Source organism: Scyliorhinus torazame, chromosome 5 (assembly GCF_047496885.1).
Source record: "Scyliorhinus torazame isolate Kashiwa2021f chromosome 5, sScyTor2.1, whole genome shotgun sequence".
Classification (NCBI taxonomy): Eukaryota; Metazoa; Chordata; class Chondrichthyes; order Carcharhiniformes; family Scyliorhinidae; genus Scyliorhinus; species Scyliorhinus torazame.
In genome coordinates, this window is record NC_092711.1 from 304,645,977 (window position 1) to 304,664,776 (window position 18,800).

At 46.2% G+C, this 18,800-nt stretch overlaps 1 protein-coding gene across 4 annotated transcripts in view; it reads left to right on the forward strand.

Annotated features, from left to right (window-relative positions):
• The window catches only part of LOC140421280 (phosphatidylinositol-3-phosphate phosphatase MTMR1-like), a 94,371-nt gene that overhangs the window by 50,518 nt on the left and 25,053 nt on the right, over positions 1-18,800 (forward strand). For all 4 annotated transcript variants that reach the window (XM_072505869.1, XM_072505868.1, XM_072505867.1 and 1 more), the window contains 4 exons: positions 7,772-7,960; positions 8,272-8,457; positions 12,142-12,348; positions 12,860-12,952. In XM_072505869.1, the coding sequence (XP_072361970.1) occupies positions 7,772-7,960; positions 8,272-8,457; positions 12,142-12,348; positions 12,860-12,952 (675 nt within the window). The remainder of the gene's footprint in view (positions 1-7,771; positions 7,961-8,271; positions 8,458-12,141; positions 12,349-12,859; positions 12,953-18,800) is intronic.

Consider the following 18,800-nt stretch of genomic DNA (forward strand, 5'->3'; position numbering starts at 1 on the left):
TAATCCCGAAATTATTACCCTTGAGGTCCTGCTTCATAATGTGGTGCCTAGCGCCTCGACCACGGCCACTGGATCCACCCCTCCCACTGTATCCTCCCCCTCCCAGTGCAAGATGCTGTCCAGCCCTGCGCAAATGTTCTGAACCTGGGTGTCGGGAGCAACATGGCCGCTTGGACTCACACTCCTTGCTCCAGGGAACAGTGCCAATCCCACTCGCTATAATACCCCCTACTACCACTGCATTCCTTTGTACTCCTTAGCTCCCTGTGCCATGGTCAGCCAGCTCTTCCACCCTGCAGCCCCACTCTCAGCCAAACAAGCTAAAAGAACCTCAAACCTGTTGGACAATTGCAGAGGCTAACACTCCTGCACTCTTAACCTCTGGGTCCCCTTACCTGCCTAACCTTCCTGTCCCTGACCACCTTCCAAATCAGAAGACTGTCTCCTGGTACAAAGTGTCCAAGTAACTCTCACCCTCCCTGATGTGTCACAGCGTCTGCAGCTCAGTGACTCCGAGCCAGAGCTCCTCAAGCTGCAGATACTGATTGCAGATACTTACTGACTTTAGGCACTGACTGCAGACACTTACTGCAGACACTTACTGACTGCAGACACTTACTGACTGCAGGCACTGACTGCAGACACTTACTGACTGCAGACACTTACTGACTGCAGACACTTACTGACTGCAGACACTTACTGACTGCAGACGCTTACTGACTGCAGACACTTACTGACTGCAGACACTTACTGACTGCAGACGCTTACTGACTGCAGACGCTTACTGACTGCAGACGCTTACTGACTGCAGACACTTACTGACTGCAGACACTTACTGACTGCAGACACTTACTGACTGCAGACACTTACTGACTGCAGACACTTACTGACTGCAGGCACTGACTGCAGACACTGACTGCAGACACTTACTGACTGTGGACACTGACTGCAGACACTTACTGCAGACACTTACTGACTGTGGACACTGACTGCAGACACTTACACACTTACTGACTGCAGACACTGACTGCAGACACTTAGTGCAGACACTTACTGACTGTAGGCATTGACTGCAGACACTTACTAACTGCAGACACTGACTGCAGACACTTACTGACTGCAGACACCTACTGACTGTAGACACTGACTGCAGACACTTATTGCAGACATTTACTGACTGTAGACACTGACTGCAGACACTTACTGCAGACATTTACTGACTGTAGACACTGACTGCAGACACTTATTGCAGACATTTACTGACTGTAGACACTGACTGCAGACACTTACTGCAGACACTTACTGACTGTAGACACTGACTGCAGACACTTACTGCAGACACTTACTGACTGTAGACACTGACTGCAGACACTGACTGCAGACACTTACTGACTGTAGGCATTGACTGCAGACACTTACTAACTGCAGACACTGACTGCAGACACTTACTGCAGACAATTACTGACTGCAGACACTTACTAACTGCAGACACTGACTGCAGACACTTACTGACTGTGGACACTGACTGCAGACACTTACTGCAGACACTTACACACTTACTGACTGCAGACACTGACTGCAGACACTTACTGACTGCAGACACTTACTGACTGCAGACACTTACTGACTGTAGGCATTGACTGCAGACACTTGCTAACTGCAGACACTGACTGCAGACAATTACTAACTGCAGACACTGACTTCAGACACTTACTGACTGCAGACACTTACTGCAGACAATTACTGACTGCAGACAATTACTGACTGCAGACACTTACTAACTGCAGACACTGACTGCAGACACTGACTGACTGTGGACACTGACTGCAGACACTTACTGCAGACACTTACACACTTACTGACTGCAGACACTGACTGCAGACACTTACTGACTGCAGACACTTACTGACTGCAGACACTTACTGACTGTAGGCATTGACTGCAGACACTTGCTAACTGCAGACACTGACTGCAGACAATTACTAACTGCAGACACTGACTTCAGACACTTACTGACTGCAGACACTTACTGCAGACAATTACTGACTGCAGACAATTACTGACTGCAGACACTTACTAACTGCAGACACTGACTGCAGACACTGACTGCAGACACTTACTGACTGTGGACACTGACTGCAGACACTTACTGCAGACACTTACTGACTGTAGGCATTGACTGCAGACACTTACTAACTGCAGACACTTACTGACTGCAGACACTTACTGACTGTAGACACTGACTGCAGACACTTATTGCAGACATTTACTGACTGTAGACACTGACTGCAGACACTTACTGCAGACATTTACTGACTGTAGACACTGACTGCAGACACTTACTGCAGACACTTACTGACTGTAGACACTGACTGCAGACACTTACTGCAGACACTTACTGACTGTAGACACTGACTGCAGACACTGACTGCAGACACTGACTGCAAACACTTACTGACTGTAGGCATTGACTGCAGACACTTACTAACTGCAGACACTGACTGCAGACACTTACTGCAGACAATTACTGACTGCAGACACTTACTAACTGCAGACACTGACTGCAGACACTTACTGACTGTGGACACTGACTGCAGACACTTACACACTTACTGACTGCAGACACTGACTGCAGACACTTACTGACTGCAGACACTTACTGACTGTAGGCATTGACTGCAGACACTTGCTAACTGCAGACACTGACTGCAGACAATTACTAACTGCAGACACTGACTGCAGACACTTACTGACTGCAGACACTTACTGCAGACAATTACTGACTGCAGACAATTACTGACTGCAGACACTTACTAACTGCAGACACTGACTGCAGACACTGACTGCAGACACTTACTGACTGTGGACACTGACTGCAGACACTTACTGCAGACACTTACTGACTGTGGACACTGACTGCAGACACTTACTGCAGACACTTACACACTTACTGACTGCAGACACTGACTGCAGACACTTAGTGCAGACACTTACTGACTGTAGGCATTGACTGCAGACACTTACTGACTGTGGACACTGACTGCAGACACTTACTGCAGACACTTACACACTTACTGACTGCAGACACTGACTGCAGACACTTAGTGCAGACACTTACTAACTGCAGACACTTACTGCAGACATTTACTGACTGTAGACACTGACTGCAGACACTTACTGCAGACATTTACTAACTGCAGACACTTACTGCAGACACTTACACACTTACTGACTGCAGACACTGACTGCAGACACTTAGTGCAGACACTTACTAACTGCAGACACTTACTGCAGACACTTACTGACTGTAGACACTGACTGCAGACACTTATTGCAGACATTTACTGACTGTAGACACTGACTGCAGACACTTACTGCAGACATTTACTGACTGTAGACACTGACTGCAGACACTTACTGCAGACACTGACTGTAGACACTGACTGCAGACACTTACTGCAGACACTTACTGACTGTAGACACTGACTGCAGACACTGACTGCAGACACTTACTGACTGTAGGCATTGACTGCAGACACTTACTAACTGCAGACACTGACTGCAGACACTTACTGCAGACAATTACTGACTGCAGACACTTACTAACTGCAGACACTGACTGCAGACACTTACTGACTGTGGACACTGACTGCAGACACTTACTGCAGACACTTACACACTTACTGACTGCAGACACTGACTGCAGACACTTACTGACTGCAGACACTTACTGACTGTAGGCATTGACTGCAGACACTTGCTAACTGCAGACACTGACTGCAGACAATTACTAACTGCAGACACTTACTGACTGCAGACACTTACTGTAGACAATTACTGACTGCAGACAATTACTGACTGCAGACACTTACTAACTGCAGACACTGACTGCAGACACTTACTGACTGTAGACACTCAGTGCAGACACTTACTGACTGTAGGCATTGACTGCAGACACTTACTAACTGCAGACACTTACTGACTGCAGACACTTACTGCAGACAATTACTGACTGCAGACACTTACTAACTGCAGACACTTACTGCAGACACCAACACACTTACTGACTGCAGACACTGACTGCAAACACTTACTGACTGTGGACACTGACTGCAGGCACTTACTAACTGCAGACACTTACTGACTGCAGACACTTACTGCAGACAATTACTGACTGCAGACACTTACTAACTGCAGACACTTACTGCAGACACCAACACACTTACTGACTGCAGACACTGACTGCAGACACTTACTGACTGTGGACACTGACTGCAGACACTTACTGCAGACACTTACTGACTGCAGACACTTAGTGCAGACACTTACTGACTGTAGGCATTGACTGCAGACACTTACTAACTGCAGACACTGACTGCAGACACTTACTGACTGCAGACACTTACTGACTGTAGACACTGACTGCAGACACTTATTGCAGACATTTGCTGACTGCAGACACTTACTGACTGTAGACACTGACTAGACACTGACTGTAGACACTGACTGCAAACACTTACTGCAAACACTTACTGCAGATACTTACTGGCTGCACTTACTGACTGTAGACACTGACTGCAAACACTGACTGCAGACACTTACTGACTGCAGACACTTACTGCAAACACTTACTGCAGATACTTACTGACTGCAGACACTTACTGACTGCAGACACTGACTGCAGACACTTACTGACTGTAGCCACTGACTGCAGACGCTTACTGACTGTAGACATTTACTGCAGACTCTGCAAACACTTACTGCAGACGCTTACTGACTGCAGACACTTACTGACTGCAGACACTGACTGCAGATGCTTACTGACTGTTGTCATATGAGAGTACCTTTAAGAAATGGGTGTTTAAGAAATGTACCTTTAAGAAATGGGTGTTTATCTGTGATGTCAGAGTGTGGGTGGAGCTAGGCTGTCTGTCAGCTTTTACTTTCATTTTAGGCTGTTTGCTGCAGGGTGTGTTTTAGTTTCATTTCCAGAGCTGGATAGCTGCAGTCACAGCCAGAAGGGGTATTAGTCTCTCTCTCTGTAATCTAAAAACTGTAAATCGATCCTTTGGTGATTTAAAACTAATAACTGCTCTCAGTAGTGACTTTAACCTGATGTGCTTTTGTTAAAAAGTTCTTTTTTAAGTCTTATGGATGTTAAAAGGACAGCTTAAGGATTACTTTAGTGTTGTATTCTTTGGGGGTTGTATTTGAACTAATGCTAAGATGTTCACTGTATGTTTTAAAAAGCTTAACTTGAGTTCATAGAATAAACATTGTTTGTTTAAAAAAAATACTTTTCCATTTCTGCTGTACCACACCTGTAGAGTGGGCCGTGTGCTCCCCATACCACAATCTATTAAAAGTTGTGGGTCAGGTGAACTCCATGATACACTTTGGGGTTCTCTAAACCCTGGCCCATAACACTGAAGACACTGACTGCAGACACTTACTGACTGCAGACACTTACTGACTGCAGACACTTACTGACTGCAGACACTTACTGACTGCAGACACTTACTGACTGCAGACACTGACATCAGACACTTACTGCAGACACTTACTGACATCAGACACTGTCTGAAGACACTTACTGACTGCAGACACTGACTGCAGACACTTACTGCAGACACTTACTGACATCAGACACTGCAGACACTTGATTGCAGATGTGCTTGCCCTGGATAACACCAATGTCCAGGAGCTCCCACATGCTGCAGCCATGACACGTCACCTGTCCTGCATACTCATGCACTTTATTTAATTCCATTTTTTCTTTTCTTTTATATATTTATTCATCATAGCACAAGTTCTGGTACTATTTTAAACCGTAGGATTATAATAATAATCTTTATTGTCACAAGTAGGCTTACATTAACACTGCAATGAAGTTACTGTGAAAATCCCCTAGTCGCCACATTCCGGCGCCTGTTCGGGAACACTGAGGGAGAATTCAGAATGTCCATTTCCGCTAACAAGAACGTCTTTTAGGACTTTTGTGGGAGGCAATTTCCCCTCTATTAAAGTAAGGATCCCCTCCCTCTACCCCCTCCCCTCTCTCTCTCCTACCCCCTCCCCTCCCCTTTCCTCCACCTTCAGCTTCCCTCAGCTCACCATGGGTGGCACAGTGGTTAGCACTGTTACTTCACAGTGGCAGGGTCTCAGGTTCGATTCCCGGCTTGGATCACTGTCTGTGCGGAGTTTACACGTTCTCCCCGTGTCTGCGTGGGTTTCCTCCGGATGCTCCGGTTTCCTCCCACAAGTCCTGAAAGTCGTGCTGTTAGGTAATTTGGACATTGTGAATTCTCCCTCTGTATACCTGAACAGGCTATGTGGCAACTAGGGGATTTTCACAGTAACTTCATTGCAGTGTTAATGTAAGCCTACTTGTGACAATAATAAAAATTATTATTACTAAATTCTCACTCCATTAAGGTCGCACTCCAGTTTTTTGAGGATTCCTGTTTGTTAAGAGATTTTGTTTTTAGGTGTACATTTTTATTGATCATAGTCACTTATTTTGTCTCTTTTGTGTGTGCTTTCCACTCCCCAACCCGCCCATTCCCCCTCCCACACTGCCACTGTGTGTCAGCTTGAAACAAAATCCAGTGGCTTCTCTATTTCACAGTGGCTCTAGACTGGTGACACAGTAAAGGGAGCCCCCAGCTGCTGAATCCTTGCATGAATGACTGCAGAACATTGCAGAGAAAGCACTGTGCATGAAGTGGCGCTTAACTTAACATGCAAGTGCATGCACACGTGCGCACCCACACGCATTCTCTGAGGCTGGTGAGAATGAACAGAATGTACTGTTTAAAAATAGGCTGCTGTTTGTTGGTTCCATTACAGTCTGTTTACATAGGTTGAGCCTTGCCAAAGTTTTGCTGGAAACTTAGTAATGTAGTCAGGGTCTGGAACTGAAGGGGAGATTGTCCAGGAAGTACTGGAGAGCCAGCGCAGACACTATGGGCCAAATAGCCTTCTGCACTGTAACAATTAGTGATAATTTAGTGCATTGAACCTGGAAGTATTAACAATTTCTCTGTATGTTCGATCAGATTTGTCTTTCTTACCCTGTCCTTTGAAAAAGTCTTCTCCCATTCATTCTTCGAGAGCGAAGTATCTTACATCTGAACCAATATGCTCACAAAAATTACATCTGCCACAACATTGCACCACCTGTAGCCCTGCACGCCTCTGAAACTTTATTATCTGCCTTTGCCACACTATAGTCAACTACTCTTAACACTTTGCTTACTCAACTCTTGCCCTCCACCCTGCATGAACTCCAGTTTGACTAAACCCTGCCCTCACAAATTAGCCGTAATCTCATTGAATGATAGAATAGGCCCGAGGGGTAAAATGACCAACTACTGATCCTATGAATCCCCACCCTGTGAACGGTAGCACAGTGGTTAGCACTGCTGCTTCACAGTCCAGGGTCCCTGGTTCGATTCCCGGCGTGGGTCACTGTCTGTGCGGAGTCTGCACGTTCTTCCCATGTCTACGTGGGTTTCCTCCGGGCGCTCCGGTTTCCTCCCACAAGTCCCGAAAGACGTGCTTGTTAAGTGAATTGGACATTCTGAATTCTCCCTCAGTGTACCCGAACAGGCGCCGGAGTGTGGCGACTAGGGGCTTTTCACAGTAACTTCATTGCAGTGTTAATGTAAGCCTACTTGTGATACTAATAAAGATTATTATTATCAAATACATTGGAAAAAAAAGTACCCTCAAACACTGAATATGTAAACTCTTTCTACTTGTTCTTCAGGTTCTATCATGGATCCATCCGGAAAGCCAAGCAACAATTACTCGGTGCAGCCAGCCAATGGTAGGGCCGAACGACAAGCGGTGCAAGGAGGATGAGAAGTACTTACAAACCATAATGGACGCCAATGCTCAATCTCACAAGTTAATCATCTTTGACGCTCGGCAAAGCAGCGTCGCAGATGCCAATAAGGTGCTTGTTGTGGAAGTTGCGTTGGGAGTAATAAAGGTGGCGGCAAAAAGACTTTAAAAAAAAAAAAGGTTGTTAGAAACTTTGGAAATCCATAAGCCGCTGATGCAACAAATTCAGATTCCGTTGCATTTGGGTAATGTTGCATGTCGGGCAATTAACTGAGATAGAATTTCAGCTATTTGTAATAATCATACTCTATACTCATTTACTGCAGTCCTACATTGAAGTTAGTGTAGTTGAACATAACATTGAAGGTGTCTTTTTGCTTTTCTTGATCCATTGATATTTGCATAATTGCCACTTTCTTTCAGGCCAAAGGCGGAGGCTATGAGAGTGAAACTTCCTATTCAAACGCAGAGCTTCTTTTTCTGGAAATCCATAATATCCACGTCATGAGAGAGTCCCTGAGGAAACTAAAGGATGTTGTTTACCCTGTGATAGATGATTCCAAGTGGCTGTCAAATATCGATATAACTCATTGGTTACAATACATAAGGGTGAGGCACCTAGAGTTCGGTATCTATTTGTTGCCACTGGATGTAACTGGTCTCCTGGAATCTCGTAAAATTAAATCAATCCAATCTGTGCAACCCATGGAAGTCGCGATTTGTGGTTTACAATTACAGGACATTGTTCTAAACTGGAAGTGGGGTGTAATATTGACTGTGGTTAGAGTGGGAAAACCGAATGTTCAATTTGCAACCCCTTTACCTCCCCCTAGCTTCCTCCCTCTTCCCCCGCGGGGTGCATTGCTCACCTACCTGTCATTTGTGTCGCAGCCTAGTTGACGGACATCACTGGATTGCCACAGTCGCATCACATTGGGGCATGACTACCAGATACCCCCCCACAAACTCAGCAGAGCAGTGATTAGGAGCAGGCAATCCCTACCAACCCACCCCCACCTTTCCTCTCCTGAGGCAACGCATTCAATCTTGATGCTGCGGCCTAAGGAGTTAACTGATTTGTGTGCTTCAGCTCCAGACGGGATATGCAGGGGCCTCTGGTTTTATCAGTTCTATAACTGATGTCAGAAAATGAAGATCCGAGTCTCAGGAATACTTAATCCGCAAAGAAGACATTTGTGTTCTTCTCTCTGGGTAATGAGCTGCGCGTAGGCAGAGCTTTTCAACTTGGGCAAATGTGTCAACCAAAGCAGGAAAATTGAGTGGCCTTCCTCATGGGCAGACGGGGATGTAGAGACAATTTGAGTGAGCTCTTAATCCCCTTGCCCACTTAAAGTTCAGCCCCTTCTGTGTTAAATGTCTAAAGACAGGCAGAAAGATTGTTTATCCAGCTGGGGTGGAGGGATAGCAGCTTTAAGTGGCATCTGCAATAATTAATATAGAATAAAGGATGCCTCTGGGGCAGAGGAGGTTAGAACCCCACCTTTCAATTGACTGTGCTTCAGGCAGGGTCAACCTGTCTTACGAGAAACCTAGTTTCTCGAGGTAATTGGATCCCAAAATTGAATTGTCATCTTTGACTCCCAAGTATTTATCAGTCTGAGAGAGCTTTCTGACAGCAATGTACTGCAATTGTTGGTGTCTTGAACTGGAAGTTGTAGGTTTGAAGGGTCTTGGGTCTAAATTCTGATGGACATCATAATTTTGTAATTGGAAAGTCTTACAAGTGAGATTAATCTTGTAATGCTCTAAATTTTCACAGTTGAATCTTTGACGTTAAAGATTAAACCCTTTCTCTTCCTGTCATTCTAATTATTTCCCTTCCCTTGTATTTTTAACTCTTCTTGAGGGAATGAGATTCCCAGCCTGCACGCACCTTTTTGAATTCCCAAATGCTGCCCTTTGGCAGAAACATTCAGACATGTACACAGGAAATTGGGACTTCTGTCTCTCTTTTTCTGTGCTCCATTCTTTAAAAGATGATTTGGCTCTAAAAGGTCATGGGGTGACGTCGCTATTTTATCTTGACCATCGCTCACTGGAATTGCCTTCTTTCAAAGTGGAGAGATTGCTTTTGAGAGTTGTAATTGGCCCCAGTCAGTGCTGTGACTGCACTGTGCTGCTCTGAGTGACTTTGACATACCCAATATAGGGGGTCATAGTATCGATTTTATCAAGGGTATAAACATAGGCTTGGGTCAAAATCACTTTCATTTTTTGCCCCACTGAGTGTAACACCCTAACTCTCCACTGAGAATAGGTACTAACGGCCCTAGCTGCAAAGTTTAAATATATACTGATAATTCCAATTCGAATATTTATCATCAACAGTGACACCCTATAACCATAGAGATCTCTGGCATGAAAGCCCATCCTTCCAGCAATGCCTCTTTGTGAGAGCAGTGAAACTCTTGCTTAGCAAAAGTGATATGAATATTCTGAAGCATTAAGTAAATGTATTCTCCACCCCGCCCCGCCACATTTCTGCCCCGACCCGCCGGCAGGATTCTCCGTTACACCGGCCGGTCAATGGGGTTTCTCATTGTGGGGCAGCCCCACGCTGTCGGGAAACCCCTGGGCGCCGGCAAAACATAGAACATACAGTGCGGAAGGAGGCCATTCAGCCCATCAAGTCTGCACCGACCCATTTAAGACCTCACTTCCACGCTATCCCTATAACCCAATAGCCCCTCCTAACCTTTTTTGGACACTAAGGGCAATTTAGCATGGCCAATCCCCCTAACCTGCACGTCTTTGGACTGTGGGAGGAAAGCACCCGGAGGAAACCCACGCAGATACGGAGAGAACGTGCAGACTCCGCACAGACAGTGACCCAGCGGGGAATTGAACCTGGGACCCTGGAGCTGTGAAGCCACAGTGCTAGTATGTGTGCTACTGTAGGCATCCCGCCGGCGGAGAATCCTGCCCCACAAGTATGTTGTATTTCTTTAACTCATTTCTTTAACTTATGCCCTCAAGGGACCCCAATGTGATTTGCAGCCAGTGAATTACTTTTGAAGTGCAGTCGCTTATTCACACGGATGATCCCAGGAATGGTAGGCCTAACATACGATGAACGTTTGAGGATCCTGGGATTATATTCATTGGAGTTTAGGAGGTTGAGGGGAGATCTAATAGAAACTTACAAGATAATGAATGGCTTAGATAGGGTGGATGGAGGGAAGTTGTTTCCATTAGCAGGGGAGACTAGGACCCGGGGGCACAGCCTTAGAATAAAAGGGAGTCACTTTAGAACAGAGATGAGGAGAAATTTCTTCAGCCAGAGAGTGGTGGGTCTGTGGAATTCATTGCCACAGAGGGCGGTGGAGGCCGGGACGTTGAGTGTCTTTAAGACAGAAGTTGATAAATTCTTGATTTCTCGAGGAATTAAGGGCTATGGAGAGAGAGCGGGTAAATGGAGTTGAAATCAGCCATGATTGAATGGTGGAGTGGACTCAATGGGCCGAATGGCCTTACTTCCACTCCTATGTCTTATGGTCTTATGCTGTGCAAGAAAACACAGCAGCCAATTTATGCACAGCAAGATCCCAAAGGTAGCAAATTCGTGAATGATCAGTTTGTCTGTTTATATCTTTTTCTTTTAAATCTTCCGTTTTCAAACAGGTTTGTCCATTGTATCAGCTTGACTGTGTAAATTCTTTTATTTAAAAGTTGAGATGAATTTGGTGTTGTCCGCTGTTGGACTACACTTTGCTTCCTTTCGCTAATCTACCGTTGAATAGTTGGAATTGATCATGTTCCCCTGATGTTCTTTGTTGTGTGAATGGTGATGGCCCTCAGTTACGTAAGTCATGTACATTGTTATCCGCTGCAACTTAACCAGAGCTATGCCAAAGACGCAACTAAAACCTGCTTCTTTGTGGCAGCTTGTCACGGTTGTTTGTTCTTTCACCTTGGAGACAGGAGGTTTTGGGCCCAAGTCCCACTATGGACTTACAAGCATATTACAGGCTTCTACTGCCGAGAGAGTGCTGCATTGTCAGAGACTTTTGGATGGGAAATTAAACTGAGATCCATTTTCCTGCTTGCAAATAAAAGATCCCAAAGCACTCTTCAAAAAAAGGACCTGGAGTCCTCCTGGTGCCTCCCCCACCCTGCAGCCAATCCCACCAAAAACAGATCAGCACTAATGGACTTAATGAGGAGCGATGGAAATACAACTATTTTAATCAATTTTTGCTAAGTTCTTCCCTGCAGTGCAGTCTTGGCCTTGGCACATCTTTCGTTAACGGGCTGCCCTCTGTTCTCTCCCAGATCCTTCTCGCCGGAGCAGTTCGCATAGCGGACAAGATTGAATCTGCAAAAACCTCAGTTGTGGTCCACTGCAGTGATGGCTGGGATCGGACATCACAGCTGACATCTTTGACCATGCTGATCCTCGACAGCTACTACCGAACCATCAAGGGGTTTGAAGTGCTGATTGAAAAGGAGTGGCTAAGTTTTGGACACAGATTTGCAGTCGTAAGTAACTAGAGGATAATAGCACAGTTAGGAGCAAGCGAGCGTGACTCACTTTGCTGATTTTGTCATTTAAAGCGTGTGAATGTTACAAATCTAGAATTGGGTTTAAGTCTCACTCCAGAGACTTGAGCACCCAATGTAGACTGACACTCCAGTGGAGTACTGAAGTCTGTTGCAATGTCAGAAGTATCATCTTTCAGGTGAGACGTTAGACGGCCTTGTCTCCCTCAGGTGGGTGTAAAAGATCCCATGGCAGTATTTCAAATAGAAGCAGGGGAAGTTATCACTGGTGTCCTGGACAATATTTACCCCTCAATCAACGTCACCAAAAACCATTATCTGGTCATTATCTGCGTTTGTGGTAGCTTGACGTGCATAGTTTAGTAGCTGCGTTTCTTACAACACCATAGTGACTATGCGTGAGTTGTATTTAAATGCCTGTAAAGTGCTTTGGGGCGTTCTGAGGTTGTGCAAAGTGTTATATAAATACAAGCCTTTCTTCCTTGTCCAGAGAATAGGACATGGTGACGAGAACCACGCCGATGCTGACCGATCGCCCATCTTCCTTCAGTTCATTGACTGCGTGTGGCAAATGACAAAGCAGGTAGGTGTTTTCTTTGGACAACTGCAGCAGTCGATTTGTTAGTATCAAGTAATAGCAGCATGTGTACCTTCACACATACTGCCTTCAGTAGTAGCAATTCCTAAACAACATCACGAACACAGATTGCCCGTTCATTGTGTCTCATACCTGTTTGTGGGAGCTTTCCATGCTAGGCTGTCACATTTCCTACATTACAACAGCGAGTAAAAATGATTCACCTGAGGAAGGAGCTGTGCTCCGAAAGCTAGTGATTCGAAACAAACCTTTACTTGGACTTTACCCAGTCCAGCGCCGGCATCTCCACTTCAAAAATACCGTAACGTGTTTTGGAAGGTCCTGAGGTGGTGAACGGCAATATATAAGTGCAAATCTTTCTTTCTAGCACGACAATAGTAGCTGAGCTATCACTGGTGCATTGTGAGGATCTTGTCTCTCAAACACTCATTCTTTTCAATGGCATTGTTTCTTTGCATCGTATTTCTGCCATCTGTGGGTGGCTGCAGGCTTTGGAGTGCTCTTTGTTAAATGTTGATTAAATTCTCTCGGAGGACGAGTAAATGCCTACATTCTTTGCTGTTTTCCTTGTATCATACCCTTTCTAGCTTGCTGCACAGATAAATTCAGAGTTCTCCTTCAATTGTTACGTAGTGCAAGCTGTAGAATCTGATTTAATCAGGAATACTAGGTGTGAAGCTCTAATTTGTAGAGGTGCCCATTTTAAGGCTCCAGTCTACCTTAAAATCTTTATTTATTATTGTCACAAGTAGGCTTACATTAACACTGCAATGAAGTTAACGTGAAAATCCCTAGTCGACACCCCCCGGCTCCTGTTCAGGAACACAGAGGGAGAATTCAGAATGTCCAAATTCATTTAACAAGCATGTCTTTTGGGACTTGTGGGAGGAAACCGGAGCACCCGGAGGAAACCCACACAGACGCGGGGAGAACCTGCAGGCTCCGCAGACAGTGACCCAAGCCATAAATTTAACCTGGGACCCTGGCGCGGTGAAACAACAGTGGTAACCACTGTACTACATGTGACCTGTGAATAATTGAATAGAAATAAGGCCTTTTTTCATTAATCAAGTTATAATTATATGACCTTTTTTCCCCGAAGCCATGGGTGGAATTATGTGCCCACCCCCATGGCAGGTTTGATGACAGGAGGGTGATGGGTGGGGAGCCTGCTCACTTAAGGGGCTCAACCCACTGCCGCTGGTATTAACCCAGCGGCGGGCGAGGGGCTCGCCATGTGGGGAGTACGACCAGCAACCCCTGGCGTGTTTCCTTAGGGCTCCCTGAAGGAGGGAGTCCTTTGATCGAGGAACCTGGCATCAGCAGGCCTGCTGAAAGCCTCCGCCCTGATTGCTGAACAAACCGCCCCCCCCGCTCACATGGGGCCCTCATCAATCCAAGACCTCGGTTGGGTGTAGTCGGCAGCAGCCACTTGGTGAGGTGGCTCTAATTGGCTGGGAACTCTCAGTGCAGAGTTCTCCCCGTGTCTGCTTAGGTTTCCTCCGGATGCTCCGGTTTCCTCCCACAAGTCACAAAAGATGCGCTGTTAGGTAATTTGGACATTCTGAATTCTCCCTCAGGTACCCGAACAGGCGTCAGAGTGTGGCGACTAGGGTTTTTTCACAGTAACTTCATTGCAGTGTTAATGTAAGCCTACTTGTGACACTAGTAAAGAATATTATTAGATGGAACTATTGCCCTGGGGTCTTTCTTCCTGGGGGAAGGCCTTCCACTGGCCACGATAAGTGCCCCAATGGCACAAGATGCGGTGGGCCTTCTCGAAAAGAGGCGATGTGGGGGTCTCGCCGGCTCTGCAGCTGGCAACAGAGACCCCTGTCAGCTCCACAAGCTTGCATCCCATGTCCAGGCTACTGTTATTGTCCCTGTGCCAATCATGCTACAGTGATGTGAAGCTAATCCCACTGCCCTGTCTTCTCCCGATAGCCCTTTACCCTCCTCTACTATAAAGATTCACCCACTTTCCCGGAAATGATCCAGTGGCCTGAACTTCACTTGCTCCTTGAAGCGATTTCTGCTCATTTTTCTTTTTATTCTCTCAGTGACTATTTGAAATGAATGACCACTTGTTATCGATTCCCCAACCAGAGGAAATGCTCTTGCCTTATCCCGATGATTTCTTCAAAGAAAAATCTTAGTTAAATCTCCTTGGCTTTCTCTGCTCTACTGAAAATAACCCCAGCTTCTCGAGCCTCCAGATAACCGTGGTGTCTAATTCCTGGTAGTTCTATGCCATGTACACTTTGATCTTGATGTCCTTTTTACAAGCAATCATCAAAACTGCACCCCAGTATCAAAAGGGCTTTGTTTGACCTGTCAGGCAGAATGTAATAATTCCAGATGCATTGTGGCTAATCAGCATTCCCCCAGTTATCTGGTCTTTCCATTTTATTATTGAGTCCTACGCGACTGAAGAGGAAACAGAGAATGCTGGAGAAACTCAGCAGGCCGGGAGCTCTTCGCAGATGCATAACCGAACGGACTCGAGTGCGTTTTTTCTCCCGACAGACGCTGCCAGACATGCTGAGTTTTTCCAGCATTCTCTGTTTCAGATATCCAGCGTTTTTTAAAATGTCATTTTTATGGGATGCGGGCTTCTCTAATTGCCCTTGGGAAGGTGATGCTGAGCTACCTTCTTCAACTGCTGCAGTCGTTGTGGTGCAGGTACCCCCACTGTGCCATTAGGGAGGGAGTTCCAGGATTTTGCCCCAGCGACAATGAAGGAACGGCGATATATTTCCATGTCAGAATTGTGAGTGACTTGCAGGATAACGTCCAGGTGGTGGTGTTCCCATGTATCTGCTGCCCTTGTCCTAGACTTGTGTTTTTCAAACTTTTTTTCTGATGACCCATTTTTACCAACTGACCAACCTTCGGGACTCACGCCAGCCGACTTTCATGACTTGCGTCAGCCGATCTTCATGACCCACGCCAGCTGACCGTCGCGACCCATGCCGCCCGAACTTCGTGACCCATCATTTTTGCTTACCTTTAATACGACAGATGAGCCTGCTTGTTCCTCACGATCTCACTTGCTTTGTCATTCAATGTTACATAGAACATAGAACATAGAACGATACAGCGCAGTACAGGCCCTTCGGCCCACGATGTTGCACCAAAACAAAAGCCATCTAACCTACACTATGCCATTATCATCCATATGCTTATCCAATAAACTTTTAAATGCCCTCAATGTTGGTGAGTTCACTACTGTTGCAGGTAGGGCATTCCACGGCCTCACCACTCTTTGCGTAAAGAACCTACCTCTGACCTCTGTCCTATATCTATTACCCCTCAGTTTAAAGCCATTTCCATCCGCGGGAGAAGGCTCTCACTGTCCACCCTATCTAACCCCCTGATCATTTTGTATGCCTCTATTAAGTCTCCTCTTAACCTTCTTCTCTCCAACGAAAACAACCTCAAGTCCATCAGCCTTTCCTCATAAGATTTTCCCTCCATACCAGGCAACATCCTGGTAAATCTCCTCTGCACCCGCTCCAAAGCCTCCACGACCTTCCTATAATGCGGTGACCAGAACTGTACGCAATACTCCAAATGCGGCCGTACCAGAGTTTTGTACAGCTGCAACATGACCTCCTGACTCCGGAACTCAACCCTCTACCAATAAAGGCGAACACTCCATAGGCCTTCTTCACAACCCTATCAACCTGGGTGGCAACTTTCAGGGATCTATGTACATAGACACCTAGATCCCTCTGCTCATCCACACTTCCAAGAACTTTACCATTAGCCAAATATTCCGCATTCCTGTTATTCCTTCCAAAGTGAATCACCTCACACTTCTCTACATTAAACTCCATTTGCCACCTCTCAGCCCAGCTCTGCAGCTTATCTATGTCCCTCTGTAACCTGCTACATCCTTCCACACTGTCGACAACACCACCGACTTTAGTGTCGTCTGCAAATTTACTCACCCACCCTTCTGCGCCTTCCTCTAGGTCATTGATAAAAATGACAAACAGCAACGGCCCCAGAACAGATCCTTGTGGTACGCCACTTGTAACTGAACTCCATTCTGAACATTTCCCATCAACCACCACCACCCTCTGTCTTCTTTCAGCTAGCCAATTTCTGATCCACATCTCTAAATCACCCTCAATCCCCAGCCTCCGTATTTTCTGCAATAGCCTACCGTGGGGAACCTTATCAAACGCTTTACTGAAATCCATATACACCACATCAACTGCTCTACCCTCGTCTACCTGTTCAGTCACCTTCTCAAAGAACTCGATAAGGTTTGTGAGGCATGACCTACCCTTCACAAAGCCATGCTGACTATCCCTGATCATATTATTCCTATCTAGATGATTATAAATCTTGTCTCTTATAATCCCCTCTAAGACTTTACCCACTATAGACGTGAGGCTCACTGGTCAATAGTTGCCGGGGTTGTCTCTGCTCCCCTTTTTGAACAAAGGGACCACATTTGCTATCCTCCAGTCCTCTGCCACTATTCCTGTAGCATTTCTGCATGGGTTGTTCTTCAGAGGTCCTGGAGCTCACTTCAGCACTGCCCTGTCCTGCTGTGGACTCTCCTAAGCCGCTCACACCAGCACTGCTTTGTCATGCCGTGGATTCTCCTGAGCCACTCTCTCCAGCAGGTTTAGTTGTGAGATCTTGGCCTGTTTGTGCCTCTGGCCCTCTCTTCCTTATTACAATATGATCTCTTTTAAATTTTACAGTCCTGTTACTTGTTTACTGCTGACAAAATTGAGGAATCGCAATCGCGCCCAGAGCACGTGACGTCAGTGTTCGGGGCGCGTGATCTGCTCTCTTCCTCGCTTTAGGCAGGAAGACTGCACTGAATTTAAAGAAAAATATTCTCAGGAGGAGGCGGTGTTTCTCAATGGGCTCCGGGCACTGATGCGCACTGATGAGCGGGCACGCATGCGCAGCGTGCCCGCATTCTGAAAGCCGGTCACGGCCGTCATTATTAAAAGCCGGCTTTTGCGCATTAATTCCCATGATCGGGAATGGCAAGTTGGATGGCTCCACTCCCCTCCCGACACCCTCCCACAACCCACCCGTAGGTCGCGAACATGACTTTGAAAATTACTGTTTTGGACAGTAGTGACGTGGGTTTGGAAGGTGCTGCCTAAGGAGCCTTGGTGAGTTCCTGCAGTGCATCTTGTAGATGGTACACAGGCTGGCACTCTGCAGCGGTGGTGGAGGTATTGAATGTTTGTAGAAGGGGTGCCAATCAAGTGGACTGCATTGTCCTGGATGGTGTTGAGCCTCTTGAGTTTTTTGGAGCTGAGCTCATCCAGGCAAGTGGGGAGTATTCCATTACACTCCTGACTTGTGCCTTGAAGATGACGGACAGGCTTTGTGGAGTCAGGTGGTGAGTTACCCACTGCACGATTCCTAGCCTCTGACCTGTGCTTGTAGCCACAGTAGTTATATGGCTAGTCCAGTTCAGTTTCTGGTCAGTGGTGATCGCCAGGATGTTGATAGTGGGGAATTCAGTGATGGTAATGTCATTGAATGACATGGGGCGATGATTTGATTCTCTCTTATTGGAGATGGTCATTGCTTCACACTTGTGTGGCATGAATGTAACTTGCCACTTGTCAGTCCAAGCCTGGATATTGTCCAGGTCTTGCTGTATTTGCATGTGGACTGCTTCAGTGTCTGAGGAGTCATGAATGGTGCTGAACATTGTGCAGTCATCTCTAAACATCCCACATCTGACCTTGTGTTGGAAGGAAGGTCACTGATGAAGCAGCTGAAGATGGTTGAGTCTCGGACACAACCCTGAGGAACTCCTGCAGTGATGTCCTGGAGCTGAGATGAC